This window comes from Syngnathoides biaculeatus, chromosome 11, assembly GCF_019802595.1.
Source record: "Syngnathoides biaculeatus isolate LvHL_M chromosome 11, ASM1980259v1, whole genome shotgun sequence".
NCBI classification, from domain to species: domain Eukaryota; kingdom Metazoa; phylum Chordata; class Actinopteri; order Syngnathiformes; family Syngnathidae; genus Syngnathoides; species Syngnathoides biaculeatus.
Window position 1 is genome coordinate 26,866,534 of NC_084650.1, and position 25,596 is coordinate 26,892,129.

General features: G+C 41.6%; 1 protein-coding gene across 1 annotated transcript; it reads right to left on the reverse strand.

The window, feature by feature from the left end:
- Positions 1–4,066: 4,066 nt before the first annotated feature.
- LOC133508445 (soluble guanylate cyclase 88E-like) lies at positions 4,067–22,330 on the reverse strand. The gene is made up of 19 exons (XM_061834513.1): positions 22,250–22,330; positions 21,965–22,151; positions 20,620–20,760; positions 19,585–19,724; positions 19,113–19,247; positions 17,552–17,675; positions 17,343–17,462; positions 17,117–17,201; positions 10,518–10,604; positions 10,298–10,415; positions 8,971–9,100; positions 8,697–8,843; positions 8,443–8,589; positions 8,205–8,361; positions 7,337–7,446; positions 6,759–6,848; positions 4,858–5,010; positions 4,526–4,663; positions 4,067–4,441 (listed from the first exon to the last, which is right to left on the reverse strand). Exons 2-19 carry the CDS (start codon positions 22,082–22,084, stop codon positions 4,289–4,291), a joined length of 2,295 nt encoding a protein of 764 aa, XP_061690497.1. The 5' UTR covers positions 22,085–22,151; positions 22,250–22,330; the 3' UTR covers positions 4,067–4,288.
- Between the last annotated feature and the right edge of the window lie 3,266 nt (positions 22,331–25,596).

Genomic DNA, 25,596 nt, shown 5'->3' on the forward strand with positions numbered 1-25,596 from the left:
TTCAAATTCTTGTCAATATGGAATATTCTTCATCAAAAATCATTAGTGCGTGAAAGCATCTTAGGTGTGGGTGTATGGGAGGGAGCCTTTCAGTATGTGTATGGCAGTTCTTCACCTGCATTTGATCAAACACTTGGTTGGGTTCAGTGAATCGGTCTCAGGGCGTCAGTGGAGGTCGAGACACACTGACATACACATTTTTGCAACGTTACAACTTTCCACGCCATCTTTTTTGCAGATGGAAAACATAAAAATGACAAAAAGCAACGTCAGAAAAGGTCACTTGCCGAGGTGAAACTGCACATTTCTGAACTTGTCTTTGGAAGGCCACAGCAAAAGACGCATTGGAAGTAATTATTCTTTGAGTTATGTTTTTCTTTTAAGAGAGATGGTTGTGAATTTACCGGTTTGTTCCTGACAGAGTGCTTCACGTGCATGTGTAAATTTCAAGCTAACCCTCCTTCAGTTTAGTTGCTGTAATCTGCAGAACATTTGCTGACTCCCTGAGACTTCAGTTGTTTGTCCTTGGACGAAGGTGTCCAGGGGCCCATGCGGCTGCTTCTTTCTCCTGACCTAACATTGCACCTGAGGGTGACCTTGACGTTTGCTGAAGTTCTACATTAGGCCTTCACGGCTCAATATTCTGGCACAGCGTACTGTATGCGGTGCAAATCTCCATGGCAACACAAAGTACACGCAATCCCTCAACATTCTGTTCAAGGAGCTCTGGGGAGTGGGGAACCATGTGGAGCCCGAAAGGTTACCGCGTTGTTCAGAAGTGATTCTTCAACCAACAGGTGGCGGTGTAAGAGTGTCTGATCACCAGCAACACTCGAGTGGGTTTGCCTCAGTCAAGAGGTTTTGGGTTTGAATCTCGTCTCAGGGCCTCTTGTGTGGAGTTTGCATATTGCGTGTGTGGGATTTCTCCTCCCACATTCCAAAAACACGTTAAATTCACTAAAGACTGTAAGGTTTATGCTTGTTCATCTATATGTCGCCTGGGATTGAACGGCACCTAATCCAAGTAGGATCCTATCTCTCAACCAAAATCATCTGGTCACGGCATGTCATTCTGAAAACGGATGGATAAATAAACAAACCTTGATCGTAGTGCACGTTGTCACACTGTCCCTGGAGTTTCCATGGCAACCTCGCTTGATACTCTCCATCCTCCAGCTCGGTCTCCTCCCCTCCCTTTTTCTCCCTCTATGTCTGTCACTCCACCGTAGCTGCACAAGAAGACTCCCTGACAGACAGGATCAAAACACGTAAACACACACACAGGTAGGAACAAAAGACATCCTGTTCACTTTTGGTTTTAAATTGAAACTGAAATGTGGCTTGTATCATGAAAATGTTATTGAGAGGTGCATGCTGGATATGAAGTATTTTTCCTGTAGGGCTTCAGTCACGCCACAAGTCATGCACCTGACACCCACAGTAATCCCACCAGGTTCTCTCACCACCACAAAGATGACCTTTGGCCCCCCGACCGCAACTACACAGCTGCCTTGGGAGGAGGCACACATGGAACCGCACACCGTCGTCATCGTGATCATTTTTTGCGCCGTCTGCCTCATGCTCATCGCGGCGTTCTTGTACGCTTTCTGCTTCCACTGTTCCATCACGTCGACGCCAACTAACACCCGCGGCGACGCCAAGAGCATCCCCGATCGAGAGGACGCCACCTTTCAGTGCACCTCCACTGACGTGTCGGTCGTGAATCGCGTCTGACGGGCAAAGGCGGCTCAAGCCCATTTTTAGCGGGCTGACCGGACCGTGGGAAAGATCCATGCGGCTGGGATGGATCCATCTCTGTGTGTGGTTTGCTCTCTGAGTCCATTTCACTTTGTCGCCTTTGGTGTTTCTCTCCAAGACATTTTGACTTCATTCCATTTTGTCGATTTTTGATGGGCCACAGGGGCACGGGAGGAGGGGGGGGCGGTGTTAGCCCACTGACCGGGGAGACCACTGCTCCCACATGTTACTCTACATAATGGTAATAATAATAAAAATAATCATGGGGGGCATGGTGACATCTTCCCCACAGTTCTGACATTGTGGGTTAAAAGCCAGCCTCACCTGTGTGAAGTTTGCATGTTATCCTTGTGCCTGCAAAAGGTTTTCTTCAGGTACTCCGGTTTCCTCTCACTTCCTGAAAACACGCATCCATCCAGCCATATTCTGTACCGCTTATCCTCACTAGGGTCACGGACATGGTGGAGCCTTTCCCAGCTATCTTCAGGCGACAGGCGGGGAACACAATGAACTGGTCGCCGGCTCATCAGGGCACATAGAAACAAATAACCATTCACACCTACGAGCAATTTAGAGTCTTCACTCAATCTACCACGCATGATTTGGGGATGTGGAAGTAAACCAGAGTGCCAGGAGAAAACCCTTACGTGCACGAGGAGAACACGCAAACTTGTTTTTTTCCCAATTAATTGGCAGTACTTAAAAATGGTTGAATCACTTATAAAAGAATACAAATGTTTCATTGTTGCCTTGCAGAGGATTATATTTATGGTTAGAGTTGCATTGTGTTACCTAACATATTATGTAACATAAAGTACTGCATTTTGTATTACACTGTCATAACACAGTGTTCCATTATTCTACATTACATTAGACGAATTTGTGTTATGCTGTTCCTCTACCTGGCGTGACTCTAGTTTGTCTTACACTCATTTGCACTACACTGTGTTTATGCTACATTGCCTTACATTGCTTTGCGTAGTGCTATTTTGTATTGCATTACAATGTGTTATGCTATGTTGTGTTACACTATTGACTGTTACACATTACAACATTGCATTAGGTTGCTAAATATTACATTACTCAGAGTTACGATACGGCGCTATGCTAAGAGAATGTAGCTTTTCAAAGGTCCTGTATTTTGACAAACCGTTTTCTAGTATTTGGGATATAATATTTTCTCCAAGATGCCTCAGTAACCATCTGTAATATGATTAAACTTGTTCACGGACTCCTGAGTTCCAGACATTTTCTACCAAGAGGCCCAAAATCAGGTTATTCCAATTTCTCAGGTTTATCTACATCACTAACAAAGATCTCCACTTCCCTCTCTGCTCGGAAGCCAGCACTGTCAACGTAAAAAAATTGCGCTCTCACTCGTGGGTTTTCTATACGGCGGCAACCAGTCAGAGGAAAGGGCTGACTGACAGTTCTGAGGACCGCGGGTCCAATCCGGCCTCACCTGTGTGGAGTTTGCATATTCTTCCCATGCCTCTGTGGGCTTTGTCCAGGTATGCCAGTGAAAAAACATGTGGTAGGTTAATTGAAGACTATGAAGTTTTCCCAAAGGTGTGAATGAGTGTGTGAATGGTTTTTGATGTGCCCTGCAGTTGCCTGGCAACCATTTTAAGTTGTGCTATTGCCCACAGTGAGCTGAGATCAGCACCAGCATGCCCACAAAGCCCGTGAAGATCAGCGGTATGGAAAATGAATGAATGGACAGATGCGAAACTGGGTCAAACAGAGGTAACTGTTAGAGGGGTCTTTTCTGGATAGCCGTTTTACAAAACCAAGGTGTTTTGGGAAATAAAACTGATACTTTTAGACTAAGTCCATGCTAGAGACACCCTTTTGAGGTCTAAATAAGCAAAAAAAACGTGGGCTCTTTATGGCTCACTGCAAGCTAAGCGACATGGCTGAACGCTACTGAAGTGTGCCATCGTGAAAAAATTCCAGGTCCCCACTCTTGGTCGTCATACCCCATGCGATTGAGCACCACACATCTACCAATGAATCGAGTTTTGAGGTTCGTTGGTAAGGTACAGCACACTGGGTCTCACTTATGATTAAACACAGCAGTATCTTTGTTTGTTTTGCTGATAGCTCGTCTGCATTTTGGATGGGCTGCTCCATCTGCATCGATGTGACGCCATTGACAAATTTCACAAGCACCGGCCAACAGTCGGCTAATTGTGAAAACCTGTTGCACACAGTTCAGATTGGTTTGAAGGGTGATTGTAATAATAATAATAATAATAATAATCAGACAGTCATGACTGCACACATGTTCCAAGTCAACCTGATTTATTTCCGCTGGGTTAACAAGCTCATTGTTGCAGAAATATTCTAAAAGAGAAAGGGCATTTGTCAGGACTACAGCGTGCAACACAGCAAGAAAAAAAAATACATAGAGTATGTTCATCTGAACCACATGGCAATGAACACTTTCTGGTGTAACAACAACTTCGATGTGAAGCTGTAATAAATGCTTGTATCCAGATCTACTCCCTTCATTTTAGTGTGTACTGGTTCAGGACACAGAACACATGGCACTCTTGGAGCAGCGGGAGTCGCAGGAGCTGGCACGTGACTCCATGATGGAGTCCCTGCCGTCAGACTCGGGAGACTCCAGCTCCAGATGAGCGTCCTCCATGCAGTCCTGCAAAGCGTCTTTGTAATGGGACTGAGAACACAACGAGCTCATTGTGAACAGGCGATTTGAATAAAACAACAAAGCTTGCCGCATCAAACGGGTTTTCGCTTGTACCTTATGGACTGACATCTCCTCCACTCTACACTCCTCCATGGACTCCTCCAGAGAATGGCCTGAAATCTCCATCTTGATCCGATGAGAATGAATGGACTTGACGTCATCCTCATCCTCGCCGGCCACCAATGGGAAAACCTGCAAGCAGGTAAAGTCCAAAATAGTCAACGGGGAGCAAGGGAGTAAGTAAATACATGACTCATATAAAGTACGGGATATTCATATTACATCAATTGGCTTAAGTACTGAAGTTGATTTTAAAGATCTGGTATCAAAGGTGTTAGATTTCAGTATGGATCTGAGCATCATGAAAGATTTTGTTGTGGTCCTACCAGTCCCTCCTCGTCCCCCATGACCTCAGTGATGGTGGCCTTGCTGATGGCCTTACTGATGTTTTGGCTCTCAAACTGAGGACACGCTGCTTGGGCATTTCCATCTTTGTCCCGCTTACCTTTCAGCCAGTAGGTCTCAATTTCAACATTGCCCTAAAGGAAGAGCAAAAGTAAGGTACACTTTTCCTTAAAATGGTCTGATAAAATCAGGGATATGAAGACATTACATAATGGACGCGACTGGAAATAGTTTTCATAACACAACTTCATCTGACAGTATGCCACTCATCTCTCGCAATTTCCAGCTAAAATATATCATCAACAGACAAAAATGTAGTTTACACTAACTGCATATTTGGATTAAATTGGCATAAATGTGCACATAACTAATGAATAAAAATAAAAAGCACAATACAATAATAAACCAACTGTTTAGCAGATTATGAAATTAATAAAGCACATCAAGAAAGATTGACATGGCTCTCAGTTTTGAAAGTAATGTCTATGTACATTATATTAGAAGAATTTAAAAAAAATTGTTCCCTTGATATATAGCGGTTCACCTATTGAGGTACTTAGTGCATTTTGAATTTTTTGTAAAATTTATATTGCACATAGTTTTCCATATCGTGGGATCTTGAGTAAATGTGTCATGATAATACATACAGTACATGTTACGTAATAGCAAACTGTATTACAAAAGCAAAGCAAAGGTATTTGTATAGCGCATTTCATACACAAGGTAACTAACTCATTGTGCTTTACATGATAAAAAGTATTCAAATACAAAAACAAAAGGTACCATTAAAACAGATTTTATTACATGGCTGAAAAGTGGAAGAACCAAAAAGGCATGAGGAAAAAAATTGTTTTTAGTCTGGATTTTAAAACACTCACACTTGGGGCTAATGTCACCTCTGTTGGGAACTTTTTCCATTTTTTTGCAGTATAATAGCGAAACGCTGCTTTACCATGTTTGCTTTGGACTCTACAAGGAATAAAATCCACACATCGTACTGTAGTACTGTCCAGTACGGTATGGTTAAGAATTTAAAAGGTGTTTCAGAGTAGAAATGTGTTTAGAAGATTATAGTGTATCTTAATAGGAGTGTGAGGAAGATTAATGAGAGTCTGCGGAGGTTGATACAGCTTTAAAATTTGCATAATTAATTTTTTTTTAAAAGTGTTTTGAATTTCATGGATTTGACCTATTGCGAGGTTGGTGCAGAACTTAACTCACTGGATATACATGGCGTTACTGTGATGTTTCTTAAAAATATTCCATTCTACTGTGTCTAATATTAAGATTATGTAAAATAGACATGCAATTCATAAATTGGCAGTGTAAAAATGTATTTTTGACATTGTAACTAATATTACATTTTTATTACTTATTTACTGAATGTTTATTTAATAATGATTACTTATTTATTATTATTGTCATTTTTCTTTCATCATTGACTGGGAGAAACCAGAATCTGAATTCAAGTTGCCTCATGAAAGGAAGTTTAAAAAAAAAAAAAAAACTTTTCTTAAGATTCTTCCTGACAGCAGCCTAGGGAGAAACTTTGCTGGCATTAACACAAATTGTCCTCTCCACAAGGCTCAGAGATAAAAAGAAAAGCAAAGAAGCAACGCTTACCATCTCTGAATGCTAAACATATTCCCTGCCCACAAGCAAAACATTGCCAGTTGTTTTAGTTGGTTTGCTGATACGTACATCTTCCATTTGCACCAGTTGTCGCCTCTGGCGAGGTTTTGTGTATGCAGATAACATTTATCAACTGACGACGTATTACGCCACTGTGTTATTCATGTGTCCTACAGCAATTAATTGTATTGTCATGGCAGATAAGTACAGTATAAGCTACAATTTCTGTCATGGGTGTTTAGGTTCCAACCTTGATGGTAATGGTGCCCCTCCTCTCAAAAATAAAGTGGCTTCCTTTAAGGTGCTCGTAGGTGGCACTGCTGAGCTGGATATGCATCTCCTGATGAAGACAAACAAGCCAAAGGCATTCTTTACAAATGTCCCCCGACCCCTCCCAACCCAAAGACCCCTTCTGGTTCTTTGAATACTGAATACCAAGTCATGGACTCCCTCACCCCCCAAAACAAGTACGCTTTAGTGCCTTTACCACTATATAGTGGCAGCTAACTTGACAACAGCCCGCCACTTTTAATTCACATTGATTTCCTTGTAGTGCCAGTACGGTATCTGTTGGTGGCGCAAATGTACCATGAAGCTGGTTAGCCAACTGACAATGACTCCCACAGAAAAAGAAGAGCATTCAGTTAATTTGACATCCTCACGAAGACTCTCCAAAACTTCGACTAATAAACCCAGAAGAAAAGTGAGCTGCTCACAGAAATACAGATCTTGGAAAAAAGCGAATGGGTGAGTCCCTGTGTAGGAAGGATTCACAATACTGCATGCTGCAGTTTCAGTTCCTTCTTTGTTCCTTTTTTCTGTCCTGACCTTTCCGTTGCTCTCCATGGCAGACGCCGTGTGGACCGTGTCGCCATGCAGACCGTAACGGGGCATCTTGTGTCCCACCACACCCGCTACCACCATCCCAGAGTGAATGCCTGCATCCACAACAAAAACAGGTCCATTTATGTTAGGGGTGCCGACCTTGCTTCCGTCATGTTAATGGTTGCCTTCAGGGGGCCGATAATTAGTAAAACTACATAAATGCATTGACACTCGGGGATGTAACGATACACACAACAGCTTGAATATTTTGCTATACTATAAGTACATCACTAGGTTGTCTTCCCTTTATCATGTGAAGACTGCAGACAAGCACAACGGTAACAGTTCCAAGAGCCTGAATTATGATGCTATAAATCAGCAGTGGTGTTTGTGATTGCTTCAGCTTTATCTGAAGTGCCCCAGAGAGGCTATTGAAATGCTTCTTTAAGCTGCATTTGTACTGTGCTGCCTTTTTTTTTTTTTTTTTTTTTTTTTAACCACTCACAGCACTGATGTTTATATTGGCTTGATCCTGGTTCAAATGAGCGGACAAATCTGATGTTCCGCCAAAAGCGTATCACCAGCCTCGACCTCCGCTAGCGTGAAGCCCAACTCCACTGAATATGCAAACAAACTAGGTGAGTGTGTAGAGCGTGTGCGAGTTTCACTCGTTCCTTAACTAATTGGTTCAGTGTTTTCGATAATTGGCCCTCCACTGTATTATTATCATTTTTATGATGAATGTTGGGATTTGAGAACAAGTCAAAGAAAAATTGTTGCATGGAGGATCAGATTTGGCCAACGGGCCTTGTATTTGACACCCACGGTTCATGTGGTCTAACACCAGCATAGATGTGTCCGTCCAACTCACCGACACGAATCTGGATATTGTTCCCATTTGAGGGGTCTTTCAAGTGATCTATGGAGCGCACCATGTCCAAGGCCATGTCGCAAATGTTATGGGCGTGGTACTTGGTCTTCTCCGGAGCCCCCGCGACCACCATGTAGGCGTCTCCGATGGTCTCAACCTTGCGAGGCAAGAAACTCAAAGTGAACATGCGCTGACCAACACACAAAATACAACCAAACGGAGGAAAACATGCACCGACCTTAAAGACTCTGTGCTTCTCGCTGAGCGTGTCAAACAAAGTGTACATGGTGTTGAGCATGGACACCACTTGCATGGGAGTGATGTGGCTGCAGATGCGAGTGAATCCCACCACATCGCTGAAAAGAATGGTCACATCTGGGAACACCTGGAAGAACCATGCAATTACAATTACAATTATTTGACTGTGCTTCTGAAATGAAGAAGTGCCTTGCAACAAGGAATTTTTCTTTTTTTTTGCTCTTCATTCCTGACCTCACAAGTGTTTACAGCCGGCTCTCCTTTGCGCAGCCTCTTTGCCACTGGCTTTGGAATCATTCGGTATAGGAGGTCATCTGTCTTTTTCATCTCATAGTCCAACATCTTCATGCTCTCCTCTAGCTTGCTGGACTTCTTTTGTTCCTGTATTGACAGTGCAGGACAGAATCAAGATAAAAAGGAAAAACAACGTTTGCAAGTACAGTGATGTAAAATGACTGTAGATCCACAAGTATAGCACAAGTGCAGCTTGCTCTTTAAAAGGACAAACCTGTATAAGTGCTCTTTTCAGCTCCTCCGACTGCTGTGTGCCTGCCAGCACCAAATCTCTGCTGGAGTCGTGCATACTCAGGTCATTGATGTACAGTCCAGTTTTAAACATAGCGCTCAGGCTCTCCATCCTGCGCATGCACATAAACGAGATTAAAGAGCCAAGCCAGATGAACAAAATGTGGCAGGTATTGATTAAACAATTTGCGAGTGAAAATGGAGGAAATCATCGCAGCCGATGCTGTAGCAACTGTGAGATTGAGGATTGCCTTTATAGCCAATAATGTTTTACTAGGTACGGAACTCTATTTGTTGACTTAACGTGAAGTCAAAATGAAAAACCCAAGCCTAATTGAAAGACAACTGAACCACGTAATGACTGTACTTGTCACATCGCTCCCCCAAAGGGCATAGGACTGCATTTCAGGTCCAAATATACAGTATTACAGTTGTTATTCAAAGTCCAAACACCCCTGCTCAAATGCCTAATTTTTGTGGCAAAATAAAAAGAGTACAAGTGTGCAAATCATTATTATTCAGAATTAGCCAATTATCTAAGTTTTCTGCAATTTTTTATGCTTGAATTAATGTTTTTTTTTGTGGGGGGTGGCACCAATACTAACTGCAACTTTGAACTGTTTAAAAGCTTTGAGACTTTATTTTCTTTACTTAGAATAGAGGCTGATTTACATATAAACAGTTCAAAATAGAAGTCATGTTGGCACAAAGTATTCAGGCTTCTCCTAGAAAGCAAAAAAAAAAAAAAAAAAACAGTGTATGGATCTGCCTACTAGAACATCTGAAATGCATTTGGGGTTAATCAAAGGTACTTTGAATTATAGTAGGTGTTACCCTGAGGTTGAATGTGAGTTTTAACCGTGTGTGCACTTATTTCTTATTTATTTTTACTTCCCCTCTCAAAAAGATTTTTTTAAAATTTCAATCGAGTTGTACCGGTCACATCAATGCTGGAATTTTGGGGGGAAAAGATTTATCTAATTTCTGTCACAAAACCTGCCATTTGAACAGGGATTGGTTGACTGCTGATATACACTTAGTGATATTTTTTTTTAATCAAATACTGATATTCTGCTGTTCTCTTTTTTCTCCTGTAGTATTTTACAAGTATTCATCTGAATACAAGTAAAGTTTATCAAACTCTCTCGTTCCACAGCAAAAGACATACGGATCCTAAACTGTGTATGACATGGAAAAGGCCATTAATGCTTTCTTTGAATGCACGAGTATGTACACTATGTTTTCATGTCGGATTTTGTCTTTCTTTGTGCTTCTGAATGTGGATGTGTGAGCATTCACGGAATTCTCACACCGGTGTTCCGAGAAAAATGATAGACTCCCACTCAGGCATGTATCTCATTTGCCCTTTTAGCTTGAGGCATCGGCTCCCGTCGCCCCAGCTCTCCATGGCATTGGCGCTGTTACCATCTAAAACAGAACATGATGAAATGTGAAACCAACCTAAACTTTACGTTGCAAGTGACTTTTGTCTATGCACTCTTGCTTTATGGGAAACAGAGAGGTCCAAACCTTTGTAATCGTCCCCAATAATAGACTGAAAAGCCATGAGCTCCACGTCCACATCAGCAGACCGATTTGCATTTTCATAGTCGGAATCTGTGGAGTACAAAATTGAGCTTCAGAAAAAGAAAGAAGAAAAAAAGAGGGTGACAATTGAAAGGCTCCATTAATATCGTACAGTGAATCCCAACTTTTACGCTACATCACCAGTCAAAAGTTCATCACAAGCAAATATTAAACCTTGTCTGAACTTTTGACAGCTAGCGTAGCTTTCAAGAAATTGCTTTGCCACTTAATGTGTCGTCTTGGTGCCAATGAGCTATTTGGAATTCATTGAGAAGCTTCATTTATACCAAAGTTGTACGTTGTTGTAATCTTATAGCATCCATTGACAATTCTTAATCTTTTTTTTCTTCACACCCCTAACAAACACATTCTCAGGGAAGAGTTTTTCAAATATCAAACACTTCCATTTCATCCTAAACGTTCAAGCTTTTATCAAGTAGTACTTTTCACTGTCAAGAAAAGACGACTTTCTGCTCCAAACAAAGTGAAATGGATTGAGTTTTTCTGACAGCGGAGTACACACAAACTGATAAAGGAGTCAAATTTGAGCATTTCCCCTCCCCTGGATTCAAACTCACAAAATGCTCAATTATTGGCTGTCCTTGAAAGATTAGATTGAGCAATTATCGTTCACCAGCAGAGCTTTGTTGTAACAAGCTACATTCATGCTATGTTTTTTACAAAAGCAACTTTTTGGTTTAGCTGTACTTATGAAAATTGTTTTATGAAATACCTTTTTGTTTTTGTTAACAAATGCAACTTTTGCTCCCTTACATGAGGAGATTCTTTTCAGTACTTTTAATTTACATTTTTTTTTATGCTTGTGTGATTTTTGTTCTTTTTTTCCAAACTGCAGTGGTGGTATGGAAGTAAGCATGTGCCACCAGGATTTGAATTTTAAATGCCACAGAAAACGGGATTTGAATTTGACATGTAAAGTGGTCACATTTTCAATAGTTGCATTTCAATGTAACTTTTCAATTTTAACAATTCGCTGTCTAAAATAAAAAACAAAAAACGAACATCCAGCCAATCGCAGTGTCGCTTTCTCCGTCACATGGCGTCACATACTAAGAAAGCGTAACTGGATTGGCTGGCTGTTTGGTTCTGACGTGAAGTAACCCTACCTGGTGGCACAGACTGAATTTTAGAGAGCAAATTGTAGCAAGTTGAATTTCACACAGCGAATTGTGGCCAGTTGAATTGCTAACATTGAAAAGCTACACTGAAATACAACAATTGAAAATATGATCACTTTACATTTCAAATTCAAATCCTGGTGGCATATATTTACTTCCATATGGTGCACATTCAAAAGGAGCAAGTACAAAATTGATTTGCAGTGTGCTGGTGGCAGGGTAAACCCTGAACCGGTTGCCAGCCAATTGCAGGGCACATGGAGACAGACAACAGTCGCACTCACAATCACACCCAAGGGCAATTTAGAGTGTCCAATCAATGCAAACTCCACACAGACGGAGCCAGGATTTGAACTCCACTTCTCAGACCTGTGAGGCCAACGATCTAACCGTCCCGCCACCACTATTATTTTGTTTTTATTTGTTTCTATGCCAGTCTGTTAACATGGAAATTTGCTTTGCGTGAAAATTTTTTTGTCTCACGTCATTCACCACAATAAGCGTGACAAGGAAACAGTTTACAACCACAATGCAGCTACAAGGCATGCTAACAGCAAGCCAAGCGTCTTCTAGCTGTTCTGCTGGCCTTCACTTTAGCATCTCACAGCTCAGTCGTGGTACTACAGTAAACAACTAGTTTGAGGGATTCTCACTCCTGATTTCTATGTATGTGGCCGACTTTGGAGATAGGGTACACCACACACTACCAACACATAGGGGTCATTCCAGAGATGGAGGAAATTTTTTTTTCTGCCCCCAATAAGCTTCAAACAATCAATGCAAAAAATACAGAAACATGCCCTTGTAACCGTCGTCGTAGTAAATGTGATTCTTAAATAGTATTTATTATATTAAAAAACTTTTGAGAACCCGTTAGAAAATGTTTATTTTTCTGTACAATTCAGGAAAACAAACTACATCCCACACAAGCATGCATGTGTGTATTACACATAATATACGTACGGAAAATACACACAAACGCAGGGAAACACACACACACACAGGCAGTGGACCAGGACAGTGAGATAAGCACAAAGCCCCTGATGGGCTGTACATTAGCAGGGACCCAGCACTGACTGATCTGGATCAGGGAGAAGACAGAGAGGTCAGGATATTCAACTTGGGCTTGAGGCTGGTGATTCAACTTCATATGGTGGGGGCGAAAAAAAATTATCATTGGTTGGGAAAACAACAACCAGCCCTACTAATATCTGAGTGGGGCACCGATTGAAATAGCAGTATACAGTATATTTACAAATTAAAGCGTCATTGTGATGCATGACCCCAGTTTCAGTTACTATGAAATAAGGAAAAACCATTTCCATCAAAAGAATAAATAGATAAGTTTGCCATTAAAGTATAAATACTTATCATAGTGTAGCTCCATCCACTTGTTACTTATTCAAGAGTGACATATTGCGATTCAATACATTTTTGTAAAAACTGGCCAGATTTTGTAAAACAGTGGCTGCTCGTTCCATTGCTATCAATTCCAAATCGTCTTTAAGGGAGCAATCTATACTCAATAATTTAACTTTGTCACCTTCAAAATGTTGAGTATAATTAGGTTAACTGATACATAATCAGGAAATGTCACAAGTGTTGAGATTCTTTTGAAATGACTCCATCTCTATTTTTCACCAGTAGATCCATAATTTAAAAAAAAGTAGATCCATCGCCATAATGGCAATATGAACTAAATCATACAATAGTCTAATGCCTGGCCAAAAAGTCTGGATACACAAGTTACACTTTCTGCCATGTAATAGAAAAGCATTTATTTTTTTCTGTCCGTCTCTATACATCAATGCCATCGATTGATGAAGAAAGATTTTTTGTAAATAAATAACATTTTGACCATTTAAGGGCGATTTGATTTTTTTTTTTTTCCCCCCGCAGCACGGCAGAAGAGAGCTCACGGCACAATGGTTGGGTATCACTATTTTAGGGTAATGTAGAGCACTTCATTCTTGGGTAAATGCAGTAATTTTTTGAGAGGGGTTTGCAGTTGACATTATGAGCTTCCAGATGACTGGAGCACAATAGCCAAGGTGATGAGAGAGACTGAGAGGAGAGTAGTTTGTGTAGGAAAGGGGATAAGGAGACGTGGTGGTGGGAGGGGGGGGGGGGGGAAGCCTCACTTTTCATAAACTGACAGTTAGCGCTTATGAAATTGTTCTATACTGTACTTTCATTCCAATATGCCACCACCACTTACAGGTTTTGAAAAAGGTGTAGCCTACAATTTCATTCCAATATGACAAGGGTACAAACCATATGACTCGATATATGTACAGTTGTGCTTATAAATGTACATTCCCTGGCATACAACTGATGACTGAACAACAACCATCATTTATTTCTTTATAGTTGTTTTGTTTAAAGATAATGCTTTTCCGAAATGCTTGACAGTTAATTTGAATCCCATTGAAATAAAGAAGTTTCTGACCTCCTCCACCACCAAACCCCCTCCTGTTGCTCCTCTGATGAAAAAAATTCTCTCCTCCTCACCGTAGCAAGCATCAAACCTCGGGGGACAGAGCCCTGGCCATCTCTGCTCCCACTCTCTGGGATCTGTTCCAAAAACCCCAATGTGACGGTAACATTCAGATCTCTCCCCCCGTGAAATCCCCTCTGAAAAGCCAGCCCTAGTATTGTATTTTTGTAACACATCTTTGAGTACCCTTTAAAAGCACTCCATAAAATAAATGTATTATTATTATGATTTTTGATTGCCCAATACCTTTAAAACTCAATGTCTTGAACACATGTTCGTGACCTTCCCTTCTGAGCTAAAATGGGCTTTTATGTCAAGTAAAAAATCATCCTAAGGAGGCAAGACAGACGGTGGAACAATAAGAGGGTCTCTGTTGTTCAACTATAAGCATGCGGGACAATGAAAAGCCACCTGCTTGAGCTAAAGACCTTCTGCTGCATGTTCGGTCCATGAAAGTTTGACGAACTGAGTAACTCAAAGAAGAAGATCAAAAAAGACAAGCGAGCCATTGTGAGCAGAGTGGCAGATGTGGAAAAACACATCAGGTCTTTGGAGGACAAGCAACCTAGCCAGCAGCGAGCCATACGAGACAGTGTAAGGGAGATACAAAACTTCAAAGCCAAAGTGTCTTACCTGGCGTCACATAGCAGGAGAAACAACTTGATTACATGGGCCTGCAGGTAGGGTTCCTAGAGCCCGATGTTCATGCTAAAGATCCAGGCAAGGGTTGGCATCGTTACAGCATTACATTTTTCCGTTGCACCCAGCCCCTGAGGTCAACAGGCATCATGGGTTCCTTTCCCTGCACTCTGACACAAGCTATCGTATACCGTGCAGCTGTTGAGATGGAGCAACAAGCAGCTCATTCTCGACGAAGAAAGAAAGAGTAGTCTTGTACAGGTACAACTTTCCAGGTGTTTCAAGGCCTTCCACTTGATATCTAGCAAAGGTGAGTGGAGTATGCTGACATCACGGAGCTGGAATCCTCCATGGCTTGTTATTCCTTGAGAGACTAATTGTGACTATAGGGAAGAGCAATTTACCTAAACTATGAGAAATTTCTCTAACTTCTAGAGTTATTCATCACACAGTAAAATAAAGTGATTATACATAATAGTTTCCACTGGACCATGGGATTTTGCTTCACATCATCCAGGGTTTTTGTATATATATTTTTAAATTGATATTGATTACTGTAAAATAAAATTACAAAAAACAAAAATACAGTAGCAAGCTCTATATCAATTTTAAATTTTACTGAAGCAGGATTTAATACAGACTTGGATCAATTCAGTGAAGTACCATCAAGAATTCGATTGTGAAATGACCATTTCTGTTATTTCAAAATGAAATGTTGTATTAGACAGTTTTGTGTGATAACGCAATACATCTGTGGAGCTGCCAAATGCTAGGCAAAGAAGAAATTGTGGTTCCCCGAATACATTGCACCATGCATTGTACAGACATTAGTCCTTCCTGTCCATGAAAAAAATGAATTAATGTAACACGAATGACGTGTTTCTGTTACCTGTAGTTTTTTGAATGTCTGGTTAAACTCCTGTGATAATTTTATGTTGCACGTTGTTTACATTAAACTCTGACTGTGGATTGAGTGCGATAAAGTGACGTCCCGATCAGTTCTGTAGTCCATGGAACGAAGATAAACTACAGAAGGCTAAACGTTCGTTACATGATTACTTATCAGCTGCATTAGATACAAGAATGTACTATCTTCTGATTGCTCAATATGGCCTGCATCTTCCGCAAGCCAAAAGATCTCCAGTTTTCCTTGTGTGACCAATCAGGACCACAACGAATAAAAACATGAATCTGCTATCCAAAAATCCATCCATCCATTTTCTTACCCGCTTATTCTCACAAGGGTTGCGGGAGTGCTGGAGCCCATCCCAGCATCTAGGGGCAATTCAGTGTCCAATTAATGTTGCATGTTTTAGGGAGAAGCGCACGGTGGCTCAGCTGGTAAAGCGTTGGCCTCACAGTTCTGAGGACTCGGGGTCCCGCCTGTGTGGAGTTTGCATGTTCTCCCCATGCTTGTGTGGGTTTTCTCCAGTTTCCTCCCAAATGCCAAAAACATGCAATATTAATTGGACATTCTAAATTGCCCTTAGGGGTGACTGTGAGTGTGGCTGTTTGTCTCCATGTGCCCTGCGATTGGCTGGCAACCAGTTCAGGGTGTACCCTGCCTCCCGCCTGTTGACAGCTGGCATAGGCTCCAGCACTCCCTGCGACCCTCGTAAGGATAAACGGCAAAGAAAATGGTTGGATGGATGGATGTTTTGGGGATGTGGGAGGAAACCGGAGGGCCGGGAGAAAGCCCACGCAGGCACGGGGAGAACATCCAAACTCCACACAAGCGGGTCCAGGATCGAACCCGGGACCTCATAACTGTGAGGCCAACACTTTTTAGCTGAGTGACCATACCGCCCCTATCCGAAAAGGTTTTATTAAATTTCATTTTGTCAACGATGGGGGAGTTGTTTTGTGGGGGGATTAAGGGGTGTGTTCAAGGGTGCTCCTAGAGTTTACTGCTCCCAACCCCTGAACCACCCCTGATAAGTTGCCAATTTGTATATCAAATATAGTTTCAAATCCTCTATTTTTGGTATGAGTTTATTGATTTGCCTTCCTTGCGAAGGTTGTGCAAAACACTGCAAAATATATGCTACGATCTTCAAAACAGCAAAAAAATAAAATAAAATAAAATGTTAGTGCCCACATTATTCTCCAATTCTGGAATGACCCATATGCCATTTTTTTAAAATCCTCATCATGATAGTGGTCAGCTGTGTACCCCATTTAAGTGACCGCAGGACAACGACATGGAAGTGAGCCCTTGCCCAGCAGACACACACCCCTGCGACTGTTTAGGTGGCTTCCACTCTTACTCTGGACTCGGTTGTGGAGATTCCGCTCTCTTTTCACAGGTTCCTTGGACATGATTTCGAACAAGTTGTTGGGGTGAGAGATGATCTAAGAACACACAACACACATGTGGTTAACACTCATGGCAGTTATTGTGCACCGTAGGCTAGTAATCCAGGAAATATGCTGCAGACAATGCCAAAACTATCCACTTGGTTTGGTACGAGTACATGGTAAGAGCTACGTCACCATGTTCCATGTGAACTCCACCAGGGGACGGGCCAGCAAGAAGGCATCGTTGATCTTCTTTCCATCTAAATCAGGGAAGACGGTAGCAAGTCCTGAGCCAACATTGTGCACAACCATGTCCTGGAGACTCAAAGAAATTAGTCATTTTGTCAATACGATAAATTGTCCGGTTCCGACATATTACCCGAGTCCATGCATGCAGCTTTTACCTGTCTGAAGACAATGTTGAAGGGAAAGACCTCAAAGAAGAAATCAGAGGTGATTGGCAGAATCTCCTGCTCTTCCTCATCCTCCTTCATGATGTAGCGGTAAGCAGAGTTGTCAAAATTGAGTCTGAAGAGAAACAAAAACTACAGTCTACTCCCACTAAGGGATACGGTTGTGGCAAAGAAAAATACGTTACATACCTGTATTGCAAACTCAAGATCCAACATGCTTCTGACTAGAATGAATGCCGTCATGAATGAAAATTAGTAAAATGTGACAGTCGACAAGTGGGACGGGATGGCACCACGTCCACATTTAAAGATTGGAGTTGACGAATCAGTAATCACATATTTTAGGCATGCTATAGAACACTAAGTGAGATCGGAAAAAAACATACACTAATTACAACTACATTCAGTGTACTGCTCAGTTACAAATAACCCAAGACCACCTGGGAGACATAGTTTCTGTGTCCTCGTTCATCCCCTTGAGCCTCTTTCCAGTGGGATGTGCCGAGAACACCTCACCAGGCAGGTGTCCAGGAGGCATCCCAATCAAATGGCCCAGCCACCTCTTCGGGCTCCTTTTGATCCAGAGAAGCAGCAGCTTGACTCTGAGCCCCACCCGGATGACCAAACTTCTCATCCTGTTTCGAAGAGAGAGCCCGGACATGCTCCAGAGGAAAATCCTTTCAACTGCTTGGATCTGTGATCTTGTTCTTTCAGTCATGACCCACAGCTCATGACCATAGGTGAGAGTAGGTAGAGAGCTTCGCCTTTTAATTTAGCTCCTTCTTCACCATAGCCAGACGATACAAAGTCTGCATCAGTGGATCGATCCACCTGTCGAGGTCCTGCTCCAGTATTTTCCATCATTTATTTCCATTTGTTTCTATGCCAGTTTATTATGTCGTTACCTGAAACTAGTATCTGATGCAAAAATGATGGGAGACCACTGTAGTGTGCAGAAAAAATATGAATAACTTCATTGATAAATCAGCTCGACTTAATAAGGTTAGTCATATTCCTAAAAAAAAACTTGGAATTCTTAGCAAAACTGAGTACATGTTCCCATATTTTTGTCTCCAACTACAGACTTCAGTTTAGATAGTGTAGTGTAGATAGTTATACACTACTTAATTTAGTCACACTCACAATCACACCTAAGGGCAATTTGGCAATTATATGACAACCCATCTAAATGAATGTTTGTGCAATTGCCTGGAAGTACAAACCCCAAAGTCAGCTTGGATAGGCTCCAGCTCACATGTAAGCTTGTAGAAAATGGATTGATGGATGGATGGATGGATGATGGATGGATGGATGGATGGATGGATGGATGGATGGATGGACCATTTAGTGTATGAATGTATATGTTAATGTAAAAATGAGATGTTTTGGGCACAATGAGGTGTAGATAAAGGACTTTATAGTGTAAATGCAATCTATTTAACCTATTTCTGGCAGAACTGTGGTACATGTGGTTAGCAGGTCTACCTCACACCCAAAAGCCTCTTTGTGTGATATTTGCATGTCGTCCCCGTCTCCAGATCTGCTTGCATACCTCATGGTGACATGGGAGTAGTCTCCCACCATCTGTTCAGACAAGACCTCCACGTGGATGTCGGTGTCATAGAATTGCTTCCCCATCTGCCTCAACTGACCCATGGCGTAGTGCAGGTACCCTTTGCGCTTACTCCTGCATTACAGAATGGGAGGCAGAATTCAATAAACACACTAATGAGTCTCTGTAGCGCTCATAGACCAAAAATACATGAAGTACATGGACAAAAAGATCTTATGGGCCTCCTTTAGAAAGGAGATATGGGTTTCATGTTTGGTTACTTGTTCTTTTTCAATTGAGTGGGAATTGGAACCTCCTAAGCAACATGTCTCTGTTTTTGGGACATGAACTAATTATCCACTCTCAATTACTTTTTCAAGCAAAGTTCATACACACTGGGCTACTCCCCCGTTAAAGGTTTTGTGTTTTATGCCTTAAGACTAATGCGTTTAACTCTGTAGAATTTTCAGACCTGTAGTGGAGTGTGACTCCGGTGGCAGATTCCTCCTGGCAAAAGAAGGTTGGAGGCTGCACCTTGGGGTAGCTGAAACGCAGATATTCATGGAGGTTGTCAAGCCCGTTGACAAAGTCACGGACGTGACGGCCCAGCACCTGAGAGCAAAAACATGAATGAAGCAAGTCAGTTTTAGTCCAACCAACCCCTGCTATTTTCAAGTTAGAGACTATACCGTACGTCAAATACAGTACCGAACATCTGCAAACAATTGACACACATAAATGCCCTGAAACAATAACACCTTTTTTTCCCTTATAAACACCCAAGGTACCTGAATAAGCGGGGCCAAACCACCAATAAGTGTTTTAGGGGTTGTTTGGCCCGGCAAACCGACCACGGTTTGCACCCCTTTGATGTAGGCACTTCCTGTGCCTACATCAAAGTGGCGGCCAGATGATGATGGTTATATTATATATATTCTATTGCCTGTTGCGTATAGATGACTGAGCAGATTTGGCTGTGGTGTTAATTCTAAGGAACAAAAAACAAGTTTGGAACATGCTATTTTTGGCGCTGTAACAGTTTTTGTAGTCAACTGTTGGGAATGGATTTGGAACTCGGAAGCGCACTAATTCCTCATGACTCATAAAACAACTCACCTACGATGAGTACCGTCAACAATGTCACCATGACCAAAGATACCACTGTGGTCAGTTTGGATTAAATGTGAATCATTCAAACATTTTCAAGGTTTTTAAATATGTAGTTATTTACAATAATGTGGAACTCTACTGGGCTTTTTAGGCCCTAAAACAAAATACAAGATAATTTTGTACTGGACAGTGATATGGGTGCATATGTCCCCCCCCAAAAAAAAACAAGTACGGCTATGTCGGATGACCCCATTAGCTCCTATTAGTCAGTTCTATCTATTGTGTTCCACAATAATGTCATCAATATATTTTTATAGCTTTTGCTTATGATAGAGTTCAAAGTGAGTACTATTTTTTACAACACAAGACACAAGACACAAGATTGTTGGTCACCTACCTTGAGGATCCTGTCGTAGCCGTACTTTCCCACAAATCCCAGGAAGTACACACCCCAGGAGTTCATCAGCTCATTGTAGGGCGTTCCGGTCACCCCACTGGCTGCCTTTGCAATGCGAGGAATTACACTCTCACTGTACACCTACAAGTAGAACAATACACTGCGTATCCACTTCTTAAGAATACACAGAGAAATTAGAGTCAATCATTTACACTATTACATTTTTTTTTAATAAATACAGAATCTATTCTGAGGTATGGGAATCCCAGCTAGTTCAGTAACCTAAAAATTACATTTTTAAAAATCGGATTTTTAGATTAATGAAAATAATGAAAAAGGTGAAGTTTCGGTCCAGACCTCCGAACAGCTCTCAAGTAATATTTGAAAAACCGACAGTGAAATAACCACAAAAATCTTAGAGGAAGCCCAACAATACATGGATGGAACTGTGAGTATGGCCTTTTATAATCTGACCAAAAATACAGTACATGGTAGCACTATACAAATACAGTACAACTAATATAAAAACTCATAATTCCTCAGTAAATTTAATAACCTAAGCGAAGCAATAAAATGGGATTTGAATGGTTGGGGGATGACAAGGTGAATTGCATTGATGTACTGTATGTGTAGTTTATATTTGATATTCATGTACTGTATGTTTTTTTGTATTCGTGTATGTATCTGCCTTAGGGACCCAAATAAAGAGAAGCCGTCACCCTTGACATTAGTCGGCGGATCAATCTAAATATCAATCATATCGATATGAAAGTTGATAATGATATTGATCGATATGAGGGGAGCGAGAGGGATCCCTGAACTTCCATTTATCTTTTCTACATTTATTATATAGACTCTTCTATTCATTTTCCAAGCCGCTTATACTCACAAGTGTTGCAGGAGTGCAAGAGCCTATTCCAGCTAACTTCAGTCAAAAAACTACAACTACAACCTGAACTGTTCTCAAGTCTCAAGTACCACTGCACCATCAGTGACATCTATAACACCAATTCATATGAAAATTCTATTTTCTATTATAAACTGCCCTAATCTTTTCCTGGTTTTGTGTAATTGATAATCAAAAGCAAACAAGGCATTTTATCCACTTAGAGGTCCTGAAAATGAATTCCGATTGAGCAGTTTCATAACAAACTATACATAAAAAAGTTTCTATCAAAATTGCCGATGATTAGTTGATATTAGATCAATAAGAAATATTTTGTTATTGCACTTCAATTTCACCGGCAAAGGAAATTGTAGTTGATCAAATTTCCCACGTCACACAACTGCGTGACAGTCACTCTTGAACATTCACTTGTGTCAATTAAACTTTTTGGGGAGATACCTGGTGAGTGACAAAGGAGTGGAGCCGGACATCTGCCCTTTCTCGAACCAGTTTCCACACGTCGTCCCCGTACGACTCCTTGATGAAGTCATGCAGACTCTCACACAGCAGCCCATACATTATGTCACCCGAAGTGGAAAGTCAAACTGCAATGACGGCAAACTTGCAACAGTATTCCCAAAGGCACCTGCAAGTGAATGAGAACAGTCCGGAACTTCATCTAGGGCAATCATTCCAACCAGACATGAATTGCACAGTTCTTGCTTCTGTCGTTAAGGCTGCTACCTGTGAAGCTCAATGCTTCATCAGATTGGACAAATCCAAAAGGGTTTCATCTGGGGGTTAACAGCGCAAACTGTTTTAAAGGGCCTGTCCTCACATACATTAAGTACTTGGGTGAGGACAGGTGCGCATTGTTCTTGTGTCATCTGTCAGCACCCGGTGGCTCTGGAGCTCCATGTGACAAGAACACACCGCGGAGGCCATCTCTCAAACACAGATGACACCAGTCACAGGAGATAAACAATACACTGCTTTTATTTACGTACTTGGGTAAACATGTGCAAGTGGACAATAGAGTGGCAACAAATCTTATTTTACGGTTCATCTGCAGATGGGATTTATTTCCCCATCTTGAATGACACCATATTTTCTCTGAGGCTGGGAGGTATTCTAAAAGGGACGGTGGCTTTGTGAAGACGGGAAGGTCCAAAATCGATATCTAATCTCAACAGAGATAAAAAAAGAAAAAAAGAAAAATGTGTTTTCCTCCTGGACGTCTGCTGTCCTTAGTGAATCAATCTGTGCGGTACATAAAATCCACTTTAAAACCAACAGGATTCAAACACCTGCGCATATTGTTTTTAAAATAATTTTAAATATATTCATTTAAAGTAATTGTGTTTGAAATTTGCTATTTGTTAAAATAAAATTTAAAATGTAAAAACCCTGAAAAGTGACTTCAGAGAGCTTTTCATTTTTAAGTATAACTTGACAGCAAGTGTGCAGAACGAGACTTCGGGCTAGAGTAGTTTAGTGCGCCTCGTTGTCACACAATGGAAAAGACCCGTGAGAACCCAGTGCAACATACTCTAGCCACTGGAGGCTTTAAGCAGATATATTTTCTCAGCCCAACGTAGTTATGTGGAGGCATCAGGTGCAGAGTTTCCCACAAATACATTTATTTATGCGGGGCTGCCACATGTAAATTCTGGTCTCCACTAATAGATTTTGCTGCTTTCTAATCATCGTCACAATGAATGTAGGGTGTCATTACATGCCAGTAAGTTGGTGGCGTTAAGCAACGTCTCTGCCAAGAGGGGCAGCTTGGGCTGCCAGCGAAGATGAGGTTAAAGACGAAACTGGAAGTCAAGTCAGCTGCCATCAGTGCGAATCAGCATGGGGTGCCAGTGCAGTGGCATAAGAGGAGCCATATATGATAACTGAGAAACCCATAAGGCAGGACCATGGCCACACCCAGCCAAAGCTCCTGGTACAGAGGGTCCTCTTGGGTGAGAAATTGTGCCTGCATTATCTCCAGGTACTCCAGTTTCCCCCCCACATCCCAAAATCATGCATGGTAAGTTTAATAAAGTCTCCAAACTTCCTTTAATTGTGAATGTGTGTGCAATTGGTTGTTTGAGTATATAGTGCGCCTTCCGCGATTGGCTGGTAACTAGCTCCGGGTGTGCTCTGCCTCTCGCCCAGAGTTACGTGGCTGCAGCGTGCCCACGACATAGTGAAGATAAGCAGTACAAAAAATGGATGCAGAAACATGACAACAACCCTAAACCCAGTGTGAGGAAAGGTCCTTTTCTACATAAAGTACCAGGAGTTCAAAGTTCAGTTCAGCATTCCAAAAATGAACTAGCACATACTTATTTTTTTTCTCCCCAATCTGTTGCTAACAGCCCTCAAAATGCTGCCATTTCGTTTCCCATTGTTGCAATGCTTTCAGTCCACACGTGTAGCCAGCTGCGGCTTCACCCTACAATCTCAAAAATTGAAGAAAAAAAAACTTGTTTACTCCCTACTGTTATGAAGGCTCGCATGTAGTGTGTTCAGACGCATTTTGTCCTGGAGGTCCCTAACAAAACCCGACACTCGGGCAGCAATGAACTGAAGTGAAATGAAATTTACTCTCTGCACCATTAGTGAACATGAGTGGCTATTTTAAAGTCTAATTTACATGGAAAATATTTAATATTAAAATTAAAATGCAGTTATATAACATGTTTATAGTTTTAAAAGATATCTTTTTCATTTAATTCAAAATGAATCCATCCATCCATGCATTTTCTGAGCCCCTTATCCTCACAAGGGTCACGGGAGCATAGGACCACACCCTGAACCGTTTGCCCGCCAATGGCAGGGCACGCAGTATATAATCAATCATCCGCACTCACATTCACACCTATGGGCAATTTAGTCTTCAATTAAAGGTCAAATGTCATACCTATAAACATTCTAAAATAGATATTGGAATGAAAAATACATATAACATTATTCACTTCAATGTCCATATGAAAAAAATGAGCGGAGAGCACGTCATCCATGTGCAAAGTTGCGAAAGTCTAATTCGACATCCAAGTAGTAGCCATATTGCCTGCACCTTCTCTCCGTGACGTCACACCGCGACATTCGCCACTGAAAACACACTGTGCCACCTACAATGAGAGACGAACAACAGAGATATTCGTATTTTTCCAATGCCCCTTCTGACACGGAAGTTCTTTTCGATGAAGAGAACATCTCACAACCGAGTGAAGTGACCGGGTCAGTATTACCCTATCGTTTCGAGCTATATTTAGATGATATGTGGATCACGGCCAAACCGCATGTGGCCAAACCGCCTCCCCGTCCGATCCATTTCCGCGGCGTTGATAAACAATGACACCCAGGAGCGACGATGACGGCGCGGCCAAACTGCCTCCTCGTCTGATCCACCTCCGCGGCGGAGATGAGCCACCATGGCCCGGAGGGCACGGCTTTGGCCGGGGTGGCACATCAACACATTTAGTACCCCTGACTTGCGGATTACACCCCCCCCACTATTATTTTTTTAAATAGCTCTATACACACCTACCTGTTATTTGGAACCCACGTAGTTCTCGTCCTTTGCACCTGTGTAATCTATTTTTCACGACGAACAGGGTCTTTTGGAAAAGTATGAAGAGTAAATCCATCCTCCCGAGTGTTCGAGCAATATCCAGCAATACAACGGGCCGGCATTTAGGTTAACACGAAGGAACAAAGAGCTACCTTCCAGCAGGTAAAACTAATAGAAACATGTGAGACCGCCTGAGTGCGCTACAGCCCTGTACGTCACTTCCTGCTACTTGTCGAAAACAAATCCCTTGAGAGCATTTTCATGGTGGGAGTTACAAAAAGTCATATACATCAAAATCATGTTTTGTGGTGCAAAAAGGGATGGGTCCATACCGGCTGCCATTTTTTTCATTTATAACATACTAAAAATCATGCATTTTATGATAGTGGACCTTTAACCTGCCATGCATGTTTTTGGGATGTGGGAGGAAAGCAAAGTCCCCAGAGAAAACCAACGCGGGTATGGGGAGAACTTGCAAAATCCATGTTCAAATGTTTTTAGCCAAGTGTCCCAGTTATCATAT